This window comes from Aythya ferina (genome assembly GCF_964211825.1).
Source record: "Aythya ferina genome assembly, chromosome: 8".
NCBI lineage: Eukaryota > Metazoa > Chordata > Aves > Anseriformes > Anatidae > Aythya > Aythya ferina.
In genome coordinates, this window is record NC_140304.1 from 9,884,044 (window position 1) to 9,901,718 (window position 17,675).

The following is a 17,675-nucleotide window of genomic DNA, read 5'->3' on the forward strand; positions in this document are numbered from 1 at the left end:
AGTTGTCCTTGCCTCTGTTGTTTCCTTCCTGCCCCCTATGAAAAGCATTCTCTTCCTAGACTTTACATTGTGTTTCCATGAAACATTTCGGTCTCCCTCATGCAAATTATGCAAACGTCAGCATGAGCACTTAAAGATTGTGACAGTGGCACAAAAGGTACAGGACCAAAATAGGTTTCGCTAAAAACAATCAAAAACATGGCAATGAGAGACCTGATTTCCCTGTTATGTATTTAAATTCTTTGGGGATAAATTCTGTTTACCAATCAACAAATCTGACATTCAAAAAAAAAAAAAAAGTATCTGGATGTTGTAAGAGAGGTTGGGATGCGTGAATATGGTGACAGTGATGAAGCAGACAAGAGATATAAAAGTGAATTCATTTGCTGCCACGCAGCTTTGACAGCTGAAAGAATTTTTGTTCGTGTTTCAGAACAAACTGACCTTCTCGCAGGGGCCAGGCACGAAGCTTTTTGCCAAAGGTGAGTGGCTGGAAACTTCTGAGCATGTGTGAAAAGGGCAACAGTGGAAACTGGTTTTCGTTTGGAACACACGTGTGTGCTGAAACGCAGTTATGTGCAAATGTCAGCCTCTTTCTAACCAGGTCTTTTTTCTGTGCATCTAACCAGCCTCAGCACTCTCCGTGTTCCGTGTCGTGCATGCAGGTGGTTACAGCCGCTGTAGTCTCTGGGTGCATTTTAATGTTTTTAGTCAAATAGTGCTTCCCTGCCGGCCCTCTCATGGGTACCACTCCAAACCCTCCAGGCAGGAAGCACTGAGACCTTGGTCTAGCAAAGCACAAGTAATGCTGCTTAAGTCAATGCAACTTCTCTTAGAGTTTGCTGGTGGCTTGAGGTCCTAAATTGTGATAGGAGCCATCCAGAAACAGCTGCTTTTGAAATAAGTCCATCTATTACACATTGCTACTTGTATATTTCAGATATCAATCAGATTTTAAGCTTGTCCAGGACCTCCTGAGGTGTAAGAGGCGCACGCATTAATGGCCTAAAATTAAGCGTCATTTGTCTGACAGGAAAGTTAATAACGTTAGTCTTTGAGGGAACTATTACAGAAAACATAAATAGCAGAACACTGTGTTCCTTTTTCAGTGTCTTGCACTACTCCTGACGCGTGAGCAATCTACCACCACAAATAACATTATCAGTTCAAAATCTCCAGCCAACCATAAATCACTCCTGGGCTAGCGAGGCTCTTGCTGCACAGCAATGTGACCTCTGGCCAGGAAGAGGCTTTCTGCTGTGTCAGATTCAGTCAGAAGCAACTCCAGGCAGTACAGCACAGGGTAGAAATACTGATAGATGTGGGAAGGTGTAAATTCATACAGAATATGTATTGATGAAGTTGTCTTCCAGCTACCCAGAACAGCTGCAGAGGCCAGTAAGTGTTTGCAAGTGGGCGGAGAGCAGGTGCTCGGCAGCATATGGGTTATAGCTCAGAATTAGACATTGTTGATTGCAAACAGCTCACTGCTAGCTTGCGTTGGCGAAGGTAAACCTCTCCATACAAAGGTGTAATACTTGAAAAAAAATGATTATAGATAATGAAACATTTCTGGAAAGTAACCAGCACTTCCACTTAGAGATTTTTTTTTTATCCTAAAAACTATTTCAGAATAACCAGTGTAGATATCTCAATGTAATATGAGGATATAATTTGCCCCTTTTGAAATGAGCTGGATGTGGAAGAGCAAAACTCCACATTTTTTTATTTATAGACATCTTGGTGGCAGTGGGTGTTGTGTTGTAACTGAGTGCCTACACGCTGTCAGCATACAGCAATGTGTTTGAGCTAGAGCCCAAACCGGGAGCTTTAGTGTTTTCCCATCCTCTCCTTTGCATTTTACAAGCTTTTGTAATCCCAATTGCAGAACACTATCAAGAGTCACAACAGATGGATAAAGCATTAGCAAGAATATCAAGATACTGTTTGTCTAAAAAAAAAAAAAAAAAAGTATTATTTGTTTCGAAATTATTGACTAGGATTAAAATCTATTTTGAAGTCAATGAGAACCTACTGACCCTAATACAAGATGAACTATTCTAAGAGACCCAGCATAAACATTTAGAACTACTTAGCTATTAGTAGCAGGCTCAAAAACAGAGACGAAATAGCACATCAAACACACACACATTGCTGTTTGCATACTAAGGAGAAAAAGAAGGGTGTATGGCACACCAGAGCCACAGGAGAGCGAAGGTAGCTTCTGTTTTATGCTGTGATGCTGCAGCTGACAGCATTGTGCATCTAATTGTGAATAGTGTAAGTGTACCTGAGCCATACAGGGAAGTAAATAAGGTCTGCACAGTCAGGTGTGCATCTGAGAGCCAAGGGCATTCTCAGTGCTGTTCGTACTGTGCTGAGGGGAAGGAAGGTTGTGCGAAGGCACCACCAGGCAGGCAGGATTTCCTCCTCAAAAATTTTACCCTGGTGAATGACACAGAGCATTGTGTGTTACACAAATAGATGCAGTGTTGGTGTGTGTTATATGTGTAAATCTGTCCCAAAAGAACATAATTATGGATGCAAAAGTGGACATGCAAAAAAAAAAAAAAAAAAAAAAAAAAGCTCGAATTATTGTTGCTTGTAAGATTTTGCTTAGCCTTCCCTGAGTATATGCATCCAGACATGGTCTTTAATTCTAGAATCCATGTGCTGCTTTGATTTCTGAAGACACTTGACATGCTTACTGTTTTCCTAGCCGAGCCATGGCAGCAGCCCACACGAACTCCCACCTCCCTGCAGATCGTTCACAGGTAGGTGACACACAAAATCCGCCTGGAACTGGTAATTTTTGGTGCCCTTCTGTGTTCTCTGGTTTCTGTACTGCTTTGCCACTGCACAGTACGTCTATAAACATAACCCACAGTCACCTTTTGTACTTTCTCATTTTCTCCCCAAACAAGAATGGTCTAGTCTGGACTTTGCAGTAATCTCTGATGTACAAGGCAATCTATCTCCAGTGATGCAGGAAAGGAGCCGCAACCTCTGTCAGCGATCTGTGCCTGTTGATAGGAGGCACCAGGCCCTGCCTGTGAAGGAAAGCAGGGCAGAATTTAGCACAGACCAAGGGGGCTCAGCTGCTCTCCCAGCACACACACAGACCTGCTGAGCCTGCAGGGTGGTATCAGAGCCAAAACACCTGAAGCCTGGCCTGGGTTTCCCTGCAGTAAAGGCTGGTGGATGATGGAAACGTCCTCCTGCCTGCCTGCACCCTGGCCTGCAGCACGGCTCTGTCCTCACCCTGCTGTCACACCATGACATTTATCTGTGACCCCGTTCCTCATTTCTGCTGAGACCCCGTACAGCCCATGGCCTGCCTCGGTACAAGGGGAAGGCCCAGTTCTGCCTCTAGCCTGGTACAAAATCAGAGAGCAGCTGGCACTGAGGGTCTATTTGACAGCGCTTTGAGCCATCTGAGAGGTCTGCACATTGCGCTAGCAGCTTCTCAGAAAGAATAATCAAGTCCTCTAAGTGTTTTAGGAAAATATGGCAAGAATGTGAAGTCTTCTGTTAGAAAAATCGTTGGTGTCATTCCCCAGGGAATTTATTTATAAATAATGTTGCCTTACACTAACTTTCAGTGTACCTGGTCTTAACCCCATTCTCCTTCTGGCTATTGAAATGTTTAAATATAAAATATAAATATATTTTGTTATGCTTATTTACTTTGTCTCTTGCATTTGCAAAGATAAAAGGCTGAGCGCTAAGCTACAGCACTTGTACAAAAATATGCAGTGTTAGCGACTCAAATGAAATGTCTGAATTTAGGGTTTTGCTTGTATTTTATTCTTTCTTTCTTTCTGTAAATTTTTCTTCCTGAAGGTCATCCACATTGAGGAGAGCTTTTGTGTGATAAAAAGTGAGGTAAACCCAACGTATCTAGGGCAGTTACACTCATCTGATCGGATCCTACAGCCAAGTAGATGGAGGTGCAAGGTGTGGCCTGCACATTTAAGACAAGGCCTTTCCCCAGGGACTGGCTCAGTGTCCGTAAATGCTCGCTGCCCGACTCCACGGCTTGTCCCTGGAAGCCAATGACGCCTGTCACGAGATAATGTGCTACTAAACGGGATCGAAACTGTGGGTGCCCAACTAGCAGGAATCAAGAAAAAGCACCCTGAAACTGTTCAGGCCCTTTCACACCACGTTTAGGATTTCATTGAAAAGGCCCTGATATACAATAGCTGCACCCATTTAAGCACAAAGTGTTTCACTGAAAAGTGAGAGACTCCCATGCAGGGGAAGAAAGTACGGAGGTTGCAACACTCCCGGGGAGCTGTGATGAATTCAGCAGCCTGTTTCGTCTCTGTCATAGTTGTGAAACCATCCTTTTGTCCTCAGTGAGGTGAGTTTTGCCTGCCCTTGCTCACCTGTGTGGCTGGTGAGATGACAGGGAGCAGTGTCTGCGGTGCAGGCTGTGCTGTGCTGAGCGGGGCCCACATTGCTGTGCTGTGCTCACACACCTCACGGCATCAAACTGAGGATGCGGCTCCTGTTTCTGGCTCCTGTGTCGCCTCTCCAGCCTGCCCACAGGTTTTCTGTGGTGTGTCGTCGTTTTGGCAGTTTTGTTTAACCTTACTGGTCTGAAACTCTATGTTTGTATATAAGAAGGGGAGCACACACCCCCCCCCCCCCCCCCCGTAGCGCTGTGTCCATAAATGGTATTTAAATTTATAAACTGAGAAAAATGGTTGCTATTTTAAGCAGCTGCTGCTGGAAGTCTGGCTCTGACCCTCCACAGAGAGGTCTAAATAATAATTTTTTGAAGTTCCACAGTGTTAGGGTTCTGCCATCTACAGCAGCAGAGGCTGCAAGCAGAGACAATGACATTGCACCACTTTATGTCAGTCCTAAATGTTAAATGTAATCATAATTCAAAAACTAAAAAACTTTTACATTTTAAGAGAAAGAGGATTTACATTGGAGGAGGATGGAGAGGGGTTGCTAGTTTTGCAGTCTCCTGGACATTTGGAAGTTTTATTTCAGTATTTGTTTTGCAACCACAGGTGTTGTAAGAAGAAAATTGAATTTGTCATGTTAAGCCACAGCTCCAACAGCTGTGGGCTCTTGGACAAGGAAAGGAGATTTCAGGAGCTAGAAGTGCTGCCTGAGGACAACGTAGTTTTAATCTGTGTGCAGCTCTAAATCAGAAAGACCTAGCCCTGCTTAAAGCAAAATCTCGAGTCTTAAACTTTCACTTTTCATTTTTCCTTGCTGAAACCTTGTCAAATAATCTCACTACAGCGTATTACTAAATACCCGCTTAATTAATGTGCCACGATTGATTGCTGCCACTGCTATGGCAGCAGCTAAGAGTTGTTTCCTAACCACCCGACTTTTACTGCTCTGCTTAGGAAGCTGTGTCACGAGGCAGTGTAAGTGACACCGTGCTGACATCTGTGGCAGTGCATGATGACATTTCTGAATGAATCAAAAGGGAAGGGCAAATTTCAATATGTATATCCTGGTGTGCAGCAGTGACTGATATGGAAAATATTAAGAAGCGGCATAATGAGTGGTGTAAGTGGGAGTGCTGTGTGTACGTGGGACTTTGCTAAAAAAAAAAAAAAAAAAAAAAAAAAAGCTTCATGCTGTCTGACAGTTGTTTGAATAAATCTTAAATCTACAGAGCGAGGGCTGCACCTTCCTGGGCTGACTGATACGAAAAGAAAAATCAAACAAGCAGAGAACATCAGGTTTCTTTTCTTAAATTCGGTACATTTTTTTTGGTTTTGTTCAGTGCAATGTGTGAGCAGCAAAGGGTGCACCTCTTTGTGGTAGAGACGGGAGGATGGGGAATGGATGTGAGTCCTTGCTCCTGCTGACTATGAGCGTGGGAACGTGCACAGACTCGGCACATAAACACTGTCCCAGCACAGGCTGGTGCACTGGGATGTGTGTGAGGCGTAATTAGCTGCCGGGTGGTTGTTAATAATGTTGTCGTGGCTCACAGCATGAGAGGTCATCCAAGACAACTCTGCGGGTCAGACTCTGGGTGTGTTGCAGACAGCTCCTGTGAGAACCGCACGTGCAGGTTTATCACCGTGTGCTATCGAGTATTTGAGAGCTTTGAGTCACTTAGCATTTTCTCAATCAATTAAGTGGCTGAAAGTGAGGAGCAGTTTTGCCACCACGTCCTGCCTCACCATGCACTCTCACCACAGCACATGCACAAAAGCCACCGCTTGTGACTTTGGGATTTAGGGAGCCAGCTCACTCTCGGCTGCAGAGATGCCAGAGCCAGCATCCCACTGAGGGTGAGAATGTGTGGGTGAGAGGGTAGGATTGCAACACCCTAAATATAGATGGGAAGTGCCCAGCCCAAGTCTCTGTGGGACCGCATTCCAGCCCCTGACAGCAAGGCACAATTCTCAGACCTCGCTTTGGCAGCACAGTGCTGCTTTTACCTCTTTCTCAGGTAACACGATCCTAAAATAAAAGCTAGGAAAGCTTTCATGGGGATGTGTGCATGGCTGTCTGTGCTGTTAAACAAGCTCATCCTAAGGTCTTCCAGTATGAGTGCAGACAGAGAACTTCTAATACCTTAGATTTTTTACCATTTGTGAGGAGCTGCGTTTTGCCCTTCCTTAGCTGCTCAATTCAGCAGCAGCTGTCAGCACTATCTCTGTGTGTTTACAGGAGTGTGAAAGACAGATAAAACACGCTGCTCTTGAGCCCTAATTACAACCTCAGCAAAAGCCTTACGAAGCTTTTAAGCTCTGCTTCAGCCCTTCTTGGTTTCCAGATCTGCTCAGTCAGCCGAACCCCTGGTCTCAGCACCTAAGGGTGCTCTGCTCCAGCCTTTGAGCCGGGAGCAGCAACAGCCTCTGCAGGCTTTTGGGATGCCCCCAACACACCAAGTCCCTGTGGTTTTGCCCACTGCCAGTCAGAGGGGGTGAGAGAAGGGCACAAATGTCTGCCTGTTGCCTTCCACACCCCTCTCTGGGTAGCATCAGGGTACCCAAAGCCCAGAGCTCCAGTATTGGGGAGCCTCCTCATGCCAGTGGCTGGGAGCAGGGCATTATTGTGGGGCCAAAGGGGGCAAACACAACGTGATCCCTCTCCTTGCATGCCCAGCTGCAAACCGCTGCTTGGAGATTTCTCACAAGTGAGCTATCAGCTCTGATAACCACGCAGACCAACATTGCTTTTGCTCTAGTGAGTCAGACGTTAAAGCTGCTGATACTTTCGGCCCCTGGACGATCTGCAGAGGCACAGCAGAGTGTGCGAGGACGTGCTCCTGCTTGTTTGCTTTCATCTGCCGCCTGGCAAGAGTAGCTGGGTGCCAGGCGCTTCCCGGAGCGCAAGAAGCAGGGAGGGCTTTTGTAAATTTATTTGCTATTTCTTTCCTTCTCTGCACTATTTGTCAAGCCATGAGCAGAACCCTCGGCCACCTTTTTTTTCTTTCTTTTTTTCTCAGCTTGAAGCATTAACCCTACTCCAAGCTGACGGCAAAGTTGTTCCAAGGACCGATCTGAGGGAAATGAGTGTGACTTGGGTTTCGCAATCTGGGTCTTTCTGCCTGTGTTCCCGTTCCCATGGGCTTTGCTGTGGGAAGTTCTTTGAAAGGGAAAGTTGTAAGACACAGTGCAGTAATGGGATTTTCCTTAAAGGGCTTGCTACTGTGCTCAGCAGGATCCCGGTGAAGCCACATCCCTTTGAAAGCCGTATTGAAGGGGATATCTGGGGACTTTGTACGTTTCTTCATTTTCCATTTCCTCCCAGGAATGTACAGCAATAAAATAAGGCCTAGTGTTAGGAAATTGCTCTGGAGTTAACTCTGTTTAAAATTTAAAGAGATTCATGAACATCTCTGTTACTGGAAACTTGTTTCAAATGAGAATCCATTTTAGCTTAATGTAATTCCCCAAATGGGCTAAACTAGGAAAAAGCTGTGTACCCGAGCTGGAACATTTCTATCCTGGACCAGGTACTGTGGAATATTTTATTCCACATTAACTATTCCAGCAAATTCTCCTGCGAGGAAAATGCTTAATGGAGCTGCGGAAAGAATTAAAACCTTTTATTTTCCAGTAAACTGAAGCATCACTGTAACCTCATTGAATCACTTAATATTTTCCCAGACATAAGAATCAGGAGGGATATTTTTGAACAGAAAAGTCAAAATTTCTGTTAGACTGACATTTGCAGATGCCAGTCTTTGTACCAACCATCCCGCTTTTTGCAAAACCTTATGCTCTGTTTCAATCAGAATTGTCTTCAGAGTGTCAGGCCTGGTTTTGGTTTGAGAAGCAAGAAAGATTTATCAATAACTTCCCTTTTTATAACGAAAATATGCCAAATTTATTGTATGAGAGTCAAGTTCAAGCCAGGGTGTATTTCCTCATTTGTATCCCCTAAATCTAGGCTTCTTCACACAATGAGGTGTCTCATCTTGCGTCCCCATGCACCCAAGCAGTATCCTGGTGGCTGGAAGACCTCAGTTCAACTGCTCACCGAACCGCTAGTGCTGGATGCAGTCCCAATTTTTCAGGCAGCCCTTCTCAGCAAACACTGTTTTCATGAGGCAAGGACAGAAAACTGCACAGCTGGAAAGCTGATGCTTATTACTTTTGCCTGTTCTTGTGGCTTTCCTGCCACCTGGTATTGAATTTCTTTGATTTCCATGTCATACCACTTTCAGGTCAGGAAAACAGTCCTCCTCGTTGCCTTTTGATGCACCAAATCCAGACCAGGCCTCAGCCCGAGAACTGAGCAAGGACGAGGTTGATGCTTCTGTGGCCGATTGTTTGGTTTCAATTTCAGCCTTATCTTAAAGGCTGAACTTGAGAGGAATGTCTGTCTATTCCAAACGCGTGTTTCATATATATCTTATGCTAACGTTAGCAGGTATCTGTATTTTAAATAGTCATTTAACTTCTAAGCACTAGCTCCCTTTGCACTGGATCTGGATCAATAATTTGGATCTATTATATAAGTATCATCACATTGGATATATAGTCAGAAAGAAAATTCACTGTAGCCACTTACAGAGTGCACAGGAATCTTGTACCTCACTGTGGTGTATTTTGGGTCTAAACCCAGAGCTGTACCACTTAACTTTCTGTATCAGCAGTAATGAGGGCCATTTTTGAAGCTAAGACTTAAGACAGAGTTGCAGGTGTTTGGAGGGCTTAGTCCCAGCCCTGAAAAGGAGCTGGGCGGTGCCACTGCAGTGTCACCTTCCAGGGCTGGTGCTGGCCAAGTGTCCAGCGTCTGCTGGATTTCAGACAAACCCAGCCTGTAAAGGTTAATCGGAAACGTCAGTGCTGGCTGCACAAGGAGTTTTTTTTGGAAAACATGCGCTGGATGATCCCCAGGGAGGAGAGTGGCTGCTCTCAAGAAGGTCAATGAAAATAAAGTTGTGCTGGCAGTGCGAGATGAGACGTGCCCATCAGTAACTGGCAAATGTTTGGTGGCACAGAAAAGCTGCATTTCAGAGCTGTTTCCAACCAGAAATGGAGCTCCAAGATCATCTCACAGTTGCTTTCTATCCCTCTGATCATCTTGTATTGACCAAGGACATATCTGTTTCTCTGTATTTGCAAAAATATGACATGGAGAAAAAAAGACATTTGATACAGCTGACTTCATTTTCTCTTGCCAAGGAGAAAATATGGGTGAAAAGGATTCCCTGGGTTTTGCAAGGCAAATTCAGGGAATATCTTTGCAAGCTAGGGCAGTAAATAGAAACAGTAGTTGTGGAATCAGAGAAGACTGCAAGAATAGAAATAATTATCTGCGTGCATCAGGGCTTGGGAAAGGGGAAAGACCTCCTGCTTCAACTTACCCCCATCCCCTGGTGTTCCTAAAACTGCAGCAGGGCTCAATCACGGGGCTTCCTTGCTGCAGCCTAGCAGAACAGTGAGTTATGTACCCTCTGCCTGTTTGGGAGAGAGCAATTTAGGAGGTGTGGGTTATTTGGAAGCACATATATACTCTAAATACATTTTCTATGAAGCTTTAGCAAGTTTTAGGTGAATATTCAAGCTGTTCAAGCAAGAACTGTTAAAATTCTTGCTTTAATCGGAATTTGTTTGGCCTTAGTCAAACTGTGATTCTGGATACTGCAGAAGAGACCGTGCAGTCAGTAATAACAATAGCTTCAGCTGCTGTGGCTGAGTTGTGCCTGTTTCCAGTAAATCATTTTCTCCATTACAGGTAGTGCATGGCAGGGAGAAAATATTTATAAACTACACAGTAAAAAATAAGCATCAACAAGCAAAATTAGAAGTAACATTCATCTCAAATATACTGAATTATTGATGATGTCAGTCCGATTTTATCTAGTTTAGGCAAATATCACTGCTTGGTGGTATCAAAATGCTGTTGAAAATGGCAAATTCAGGTGGTTACCTTAATCACCAGTAAAACTGATTTCTGGCAATGGATCTGTAGCAAGGTGTTATTCCATCTGATATTTGCCTTGTAAAAATCTCTACAGGAGTTTTAAAGTGTATTTCCTTGTTCCATAACAGCATGGGTTTTGCTTATACTGGAAACTGCACTCATCACCAGAAAGCCACTGAATACATGAAAATGTACTGCTGGAAGATATGAATTTGCATTGGTGCTTTCCTGGCTCTATTTGGAAATCAACTGAGCTGCTTTGGGAAAATGATGATGCTGTACCGCTTTGTCCATTTACACTTTTACCCACTTGCATTAAGTCAGTGACTCATAGCAGGACACATTGCCAATGTGCTAAAATTATTTTTAGGCTGTATTTGAACCTTGAACCTCCCAACAAGGCTGAGCAGCGTCAGTAGGTGTTCAGGTGATCTGTAACATGAATTCATTCATTGGGTCTTAAACCAGCCAACAAGCTTTTTCTGAGAACCAACCCAAGGTGTCCCCTCCCTATTAAGGCATCACCGCACTCCCAGCTTTGCTGCTGATATCCACCACGGGGACGTTGCTCCCGCAGTCTTTGAACATCTCCATGTGCTGTTACATGACCGGTCTGGTCAGGTTTTCGAGGAAGGAGGGGCAGAAAATCAGCAGTGCCGTTTCCAGATTAATTGCATTCCTTACAGAAGGCTGGTGATGTGCCCAAGGAGGAGCGCAAAGGGAAGAGTATGACAGAGCGGTGATGAGGGGTGTGAACCTGAAGGTCGGTCACCCCACCTTCCTGCCTGTCTGGCTGTGTACTCACCAGAGGGAGAGCAAAGGCTCTCTGCTTCAAAACACAGCCCAGGCTTCAAACAGCCTTCCCTTGAAGGCTCCTTTGGCTGAGGGGAAGGGACAAGGACCCTGCCCCTCACCCATGGTCAGTATGTTAACGCTGTTCCCAGCTGATTCAGGCAGGACCCCTCTTTGAGCAATCTGAATAGTTTCCCAAAATAGCTGTTTCTTGAGGCAACCTGGTGCAGCAAGGTTGCCTGCACCCTGCCATGGTCCTGCAGCCATAGCTGGTGCAGCCCACTGAAAGCCAATATATTTTACTCAGCAGAGGGTTTGTTTTTTCTGTTTTGTTTTGTTTTGTTTTCAAGAAGCAGGGCAGAATGTGCTTGGTTTTTAAGCAGTGACCTGGGACAGAGAGGGAAAGGATGTGTTTCCGTACCCAGATGTGCTGCCGTTCCAGCTCTGTCTTTTCACAAATCTTAGTGTCACACCAGGTGACCCCGAAGTTCTGTTTTTCAAAGGGAGAGCAGATCAAAGAAGCCTGTCTTTTCACAAGTTTTGTTGTTGGCAGGAGGAAGGAAATTTCAGCTGTATGGACAGCACAGCTCATGATACTGCAAAGGATTTGTCAGCATTGGGGCCACAGATGCTGCAGACTGATTCAAACTGCATTTTAATGACCTGCTAGGGTTCTCTGGCAGTACCAGCAGATGGACAGACTGCTCAGCACAGCCTGCAAAGTGCACCCAAGGTGCTGGGTAAAGGCTGGGAGGTTGATGTGGCTGGAGGCTGCAATGGTCTGGGCAGTGTCCTCCCACCAGAAGGTTCCTCTCTTCCCATAACCTTCCAGAGGCTGGGTGTCTGGACAGTCAGGTGGACCAGCCAGCTGATCCCATGGAAAGAAGAAAAACTTCCTGCCAGATCTGCTTGCTCATTCAGCTGCGCAGCAGCTGCACAGTTGCTAAATCAGATGCAAGGACAGTGAGGGACGTGCAGGGAGCAGGGATGGGGAGGGAGCTCTTCCCAATAAGGCAGCTGCTGCTGGTACGTCATGCTGCAGCGTAACGTGCGAACCATATCCTTAGTCCTTCTGAGCAAAATTCCCTGAATCTGTGCTGGTAGCAATACGCAAGTTCAACCATTGGAAAGCTCACGTGGGAATGCTGATGCTGTCCCAAAGCATATCCTGTGCAGTGTCACTCACTGAATGTGGCGGGGGAATTGGGAAGGATGTGACAAAACAGCTGTCATCCAGCTGGGGATGTTGCTCAAGGTCCTTTGATACACATGTTGACATCATGCTGAGATTCTAAAAAAAAAAAAAAAAAAAAGAAGAAAAAACTTAAATGTGGCTGGTTTTGGTAAACTGCTACTAAAATAATTCTGTGTATCCTTTTGTGGTTATATGCAAGTGGCTTATTCCAGGAATAAGCAATTGGCCACATTAGCTCCCACAAGTGCAAACTACATTTTGTTGCCAGTAAGGCAGCAAAACAGCTTCATTGTTTCTTTCCTTGTGGCGTGCAAATGTTGATGCTCTGCCAGCACCCTTGATCTGAAGGGGGATTCCTATCTGCTGGTGATCTGCTGTCAGCTGCCCCCATGCTTCCTGAGTGCCAATTCATCCGTGCTCCTCTGTTCTTTGTGGTGCTAAAGCCTCGTGCAAACCCTGCAGCTGGCATTGTTCTTTGCCTGTAAAAAGAACTTTGCTCCCCTTGTATTTCTTAGTGGTGGTGTTTGTAGTTTTATGTTTTGTTCTGGTAGCATCGACACCATCGTCCTCCCGCTACCAGGACGAGCACCTGCCTGTGCCCAGCCCGCCCTGCAGGGCAGCAGCAGGGCGATGCTCCGCCAACCTGCGCTTACTCAGAGGAGCTGCTGCTGTCTTTGGACGTTATTTCCTGACTCGCCTTCTTGTTAATGACTGCCAACGTCGTTAGTCACTTACTATTTCCTAGTGGAAAATATGCTGGTCTGTATATTGTAACCCTTCCCCTCCAAGTCTGCATTGATCCTACTCATTCACATACTGACAGGAATGAGCCCCCCCACCCGGGGATGAAACCCCAGTGTAGCAGTGGTTCACAGGGCTGAAGCAATGTTTGTAGGGTTTGTTCCCCTCACTGGTGCCCAGCCAGCCCCACAATGTCCTTCCTGGCTTCACCTGCCTTGCGTCCACCCTGACACAAAGGCCCTGCTGGTGTGGGCAAGCCACAGCCCATGCCAGGGGCTCTCCTCTCTCATCTCGCCAATCCCCATGCTCCTGTCATGGGGCTGGAATCATGTTTTGGTCCAGAAAGCCCCCAGGGACTGCTGAAATGGTGTTTCAGGGAGTCACCCCTCTCTGAGGTGTCTAGGTGCTACTTTTGGGAGCCTGTTGTTACAGTCCAGTCACAGGCACACTCCCTGCTTTGCTGCGCCAGCCATGCAGCACTACTGAGATCTGCTGGGTGCTCTGGGGTGGTCTAATTGCTCTGCCCAAAGCTGCAGATCTCTGATATTTCCTAAAATATCATTCTGTCTCTTAACCAAGACCTTAGCTCCCTTGTGGGAAGAAGGGCCATGTCGCGGAGGCACCCATGACTGAATGCGAAGCAGGGCCAGGCCGATGTGAGGCCACAGGGGGCTGACAGAAACTGCTGACAGAGAACCACTGCGTGTGCTACGGTGCCCAGTGGAGCTGGTTGAGAAATGAGTTTCCTTGCATTTCAGCTGTGAAGAGGCAAGGCAGTTAAGGGTCACTTTCAGTAGGTTCCCCTGTAACTAGCAGCCTTGGGAAAAACATACGGGGAGATTTGCTAAAGCTTCTGTGTGTGGTATAGGTGCCTTTTCTGGGAGCTGAAGCACATCTGCATGGCAAGAGACGAATGACCTTTCAGCATGCAGGCTGCTTATTCCAGAGTACAGTATTTTTATTATTTATTATTATTATTATGTCAGTGTAGTTTGTTGGTTTTGTAAGGAAACATACAAGAAGAGAAATAGTTTACAAGTGTCTGTGCTCCAGAACACCACACTTCATAAAAACTGTGCACTCTCATCTCCTCAGAGCCAAACAGCTTCAAGACATTATTAAGCAAATGTGACATTTTAGACAGGGATACTTTTTCAGAGAATAAATACTTGGATGCAGGGAGAGGGGTGCCAAAAAGAGAAAAGAGGTTGGCTAGAAAGGAGGGCTGGTGCTCTTCAAGCCATTTCAGACTCTCTACACACGTAGCTTAAGTGCTGATCTCTGGAAAGATGATCTATTTGTCTTCTAGGTGTTAAATATCCCAATTCCGCTGCCCTGTTCCATGGCTCTGTGTGAAGACCCACGCTTGGTGACCCCTGCTAGCTTCAGGAAGATCCCTGGGGCAGAGGGAGACTCAGTTCAGCTGGGAGCTGTCCTAGGGTAAGTATCATTCTTCACTGCTTTCCAAACCTGCCTGCTGGCAATCGTGCTGCTCCAGAGCTCACTTAGCACAATCCCTTATCTTGGTTCACTGCACCAGCAGACCCTGCAGGCAGCTCTGAGGCACAGAGCACATTTAACACAGCAAGACCTGCAGAGGCCTTCTTAACCTTTGGGAAATTGCTCTGAAAAAGCTCTGCCAGATGGATTCTTCCAGTTATTGGAAAGGTTTCACTTCCATGGTTGTCACAAATAGCTGCCAAGGATTCCAGCTTCTCAGCTTTAATAAAGCATACACACTGCTGTGGGGCTTGGGGGTAACTGAAGCATTTCTACAGTACCTCTAGCTGCTATAGCTTCTACCAGGATCAGGAGTCTGGGCCCAACAAATAGTTAGCAAATGTTAATTGTAGGAAAATTGAAAGGGTGACAGTATATATTGCTGCTTCGGTGCTAGCAAAAGGCACGTCCTCTATTCCTTCCTCTCTGACTTATGGACAGAGCCATATGAATGCAGATCTGGGTCCTGGCCCAGTGAGTTCTCCAGAGTGATAGATTTGGCCCTTATCTGTAAGTGGCTCTCCAGGGACAGAATCTATCTGTGAGAATTTGAAATTAAAACAAATTTGGTCTCTTTGTGTTAAGATAAACTGATTTGTTCACACAGCTGGCTCTGAAGAGTGCCTTGTTTTTTCCTGTATAAAAATTAAGCCAAGAGGCTTTATCGGGAAAATTCTGTGCATATTCAATAGCTCCTGATGTGCTTATACAGGCACCATTAGCCTGTTGAAACAAGTGTTATCCCTCCAGCAGTATGAAGATGCAGCCAGTTGGATCGTGTAACTACGTAACTCCACCCTTCCAACCAAACAGCTCTTTTACCACCTAATCCTAAGGTCACAACTGTTTTTTTCCTCAGCTCTCAACCATGACCCATTTATGCTGCAGATTTTACTTGGCACTTCCACCTGGAAGAGCCAAGCTGCACTGCTGCAGCATGAGCTGTGCTCTCCCTGTGGGAATGGAAGGATCCTGTTCCCAACCCCTTGTATTCCTGCTGAGAATACAAGGTGCAAAAGCAATCCTTCAGGCCACTGATGGCACTGAGTGCAGCTGGAGGAGCCCTGGCCTTCCTGGCTGTCATTTCTCTCCTTGCTCAGACTCCTGGTCCCAGCCTCGGAGTGGGTATCAGGCAGTGTAAACAGCAGGAATCAGACGCAGCCAAATCGGGAGACAGCTCAGCTCTGCAAACAGACGCATGAAGCCTGGGTGGACGCCAGGGCGGGCAGCCACACACGACAGATAATCTCCGTGACGCAACGCGAAGCCCGCTGGAAGCAGGAGGACCTCTGAGCTCCATGAGTCTGCAGTTGCCACAGCCCTGTCCTGCTGCAGGACTGCTCTGACACCTCCCGAGCTCAGCCCCAGCAGCAGCCCTCATCTCTGGCAGGTCCAGGCAGAAGGGTTAATGCTGTCAGCCTTTACAAAACGGCTGAGCCAGGAGGGTGCTAGCCCAGTGCCTCACTGCCCCTCTGTAATACTTGTGTCCTTTCACGTCGCTGTTATTTCAATTTCCCTTTGACATCTGTGAAGGCGAAGGAGCACACCAGCTAAGTAAACAGCCCGCTCTGCTCCTAAGTGCCTTTTCCATATTGGCCAGCCGACTTTCCAAGCCCTATAAATTTTAGATTAGTACCATGTCCTCTGAAAACCCAAAGTCAGGCTCCGAGCCAGGAGGCCACAGAGCTGCTCTCTGTCTAAATCTGTAATGCAGAAACACAACTTATTCCATTAGATCTGAAGTGGGAAAATTGGCTGGGAAACACAAGTACTAATTTCTGTCAATTAGATTATCTTGAATGGGATATTTAATATTTTAATGGAACATCATGTAATTGCTGCTCATGGGTACTTTGTAGCTGTTGGAAATTCTGATCTCAGTGCTTACTCTAATGAAAGGTTGCCAACAGACACAAAGGACTCGCGTTTGAAACTCCTGCGTAGGAGAACTGTTGGGACTATTTTGCCTGCGTTTCTTTGCTGGCCAGCTGTCATTTTGCAGCTACAGCACTGAGGATAAAGTCAATTAGTGCATCTACAGAAGTGCATGAGGCTAACCTCTGTGGGGTGTTCCTGAGGATGTTCACCACAAATCCTGCTGCAGAGACTCTGTAAAAATTCAGAGTGCTTACAAACGGTGAGCTGATGGGACCATACAGCTAGCACAGTAACCCTCAGAAAAGACCTCCTACACAGTTGTGTCAGGGCACTGATGGCCTTAATTGTCCTGATCAGACCCACCTGGGTCCCCCACACCTACTGCCATGGGGTGAGGGCTTAATTTAAGCTCAGCCTTGATTATCCTGCCCCTCCCTGTGTTGTAGGTGCAGCCTTGTGTCTGTCCCTCCCTCCTAGATGGATCTTGTGTCTATATTGCAGGTATGTTTGTCTCCAGCCCTATTTCTGCACTGTCTGTGGTATGGACCATGGGTTGATGTTGTAGTCCTTCCAGCAGTCATTCCCATCTCCTGCTGCTCCCTGTCAGTTTGTTCCTGGCATGCGTGAGGGACACCAGCTATTGCTGGACTGGTGGGATGAGGAGGAGCCATAGGTAATGCTTTGCCACCTGAAGGAAGATGTTTGGGATGTTGTCCCAGGCTCCAAACAGTTTTTCCCCACTTAAATCATATTAAGCCAAATTTGCAGAAATATATTTACATACAAAAATCCCCAGACTTCTAAAGGCTGATGATTTTGTGCTGCATAAAAGTCACCAAGTTGTGAAGTCCCATCCAAGGAACCCTTCCATGAACATGGACGCATGCCTATAAAGCCCTGCAAAGCCGTCATCAGCCTCCTGTTCTCCAAATAGGATTTTGGAATTTCAAGTGGAAATGCATTTTTATTTATAGTCTTGGTACATTTTTTGACCACAATAAACAAATATAAGGAGCAACAGCAGCGCATTTCAATTTGTTTACAGGGTGGCATTGTTTTCCCATTGGCCTGGAGTGGTGAGTCAGCTTTGCTGTTTAGCTCACCCTGTTCTCAGAGGTCCTCTCCAGCCTTTGGGCCAGAGTGCACTTGCCAAGGGTCAGCTGCCTTGGCTTCTTGTTGTAAGAGATTACTTTACTTG

The 17,675-nt window shown here is 46.0% G+C and overlaps 1 protein-coding gene across 1 annotated transcript; it reads left to right on the top strand.

Moving 5' to 3' along the window:
- Positions 1 to 327: 327 nt before the first annotated feature.
- LOC311440494 (uncharacterized protein) lies at positions 328 to 17,497 on the top strand (the record flags this gene model as incomplete). Its single annotated transcript, XM_084527495.1, has 4 exons — positions 328 to 482; positions 2,720 to 2,774; positions 14,409 to 14,539; positions 15,700 to 17,497. 4 exons carry the CDS (start codon positions 328 to 330, stop codon positions 15,890 to 15,892), a joined length of 534 nt encoding a protein of 177 aa, XP_084383621.1. The 3' UTR covers positions 15,893 to 17,497.
- Positions 17,498 to 17,675: the final 178 nt, after the last annotated feature.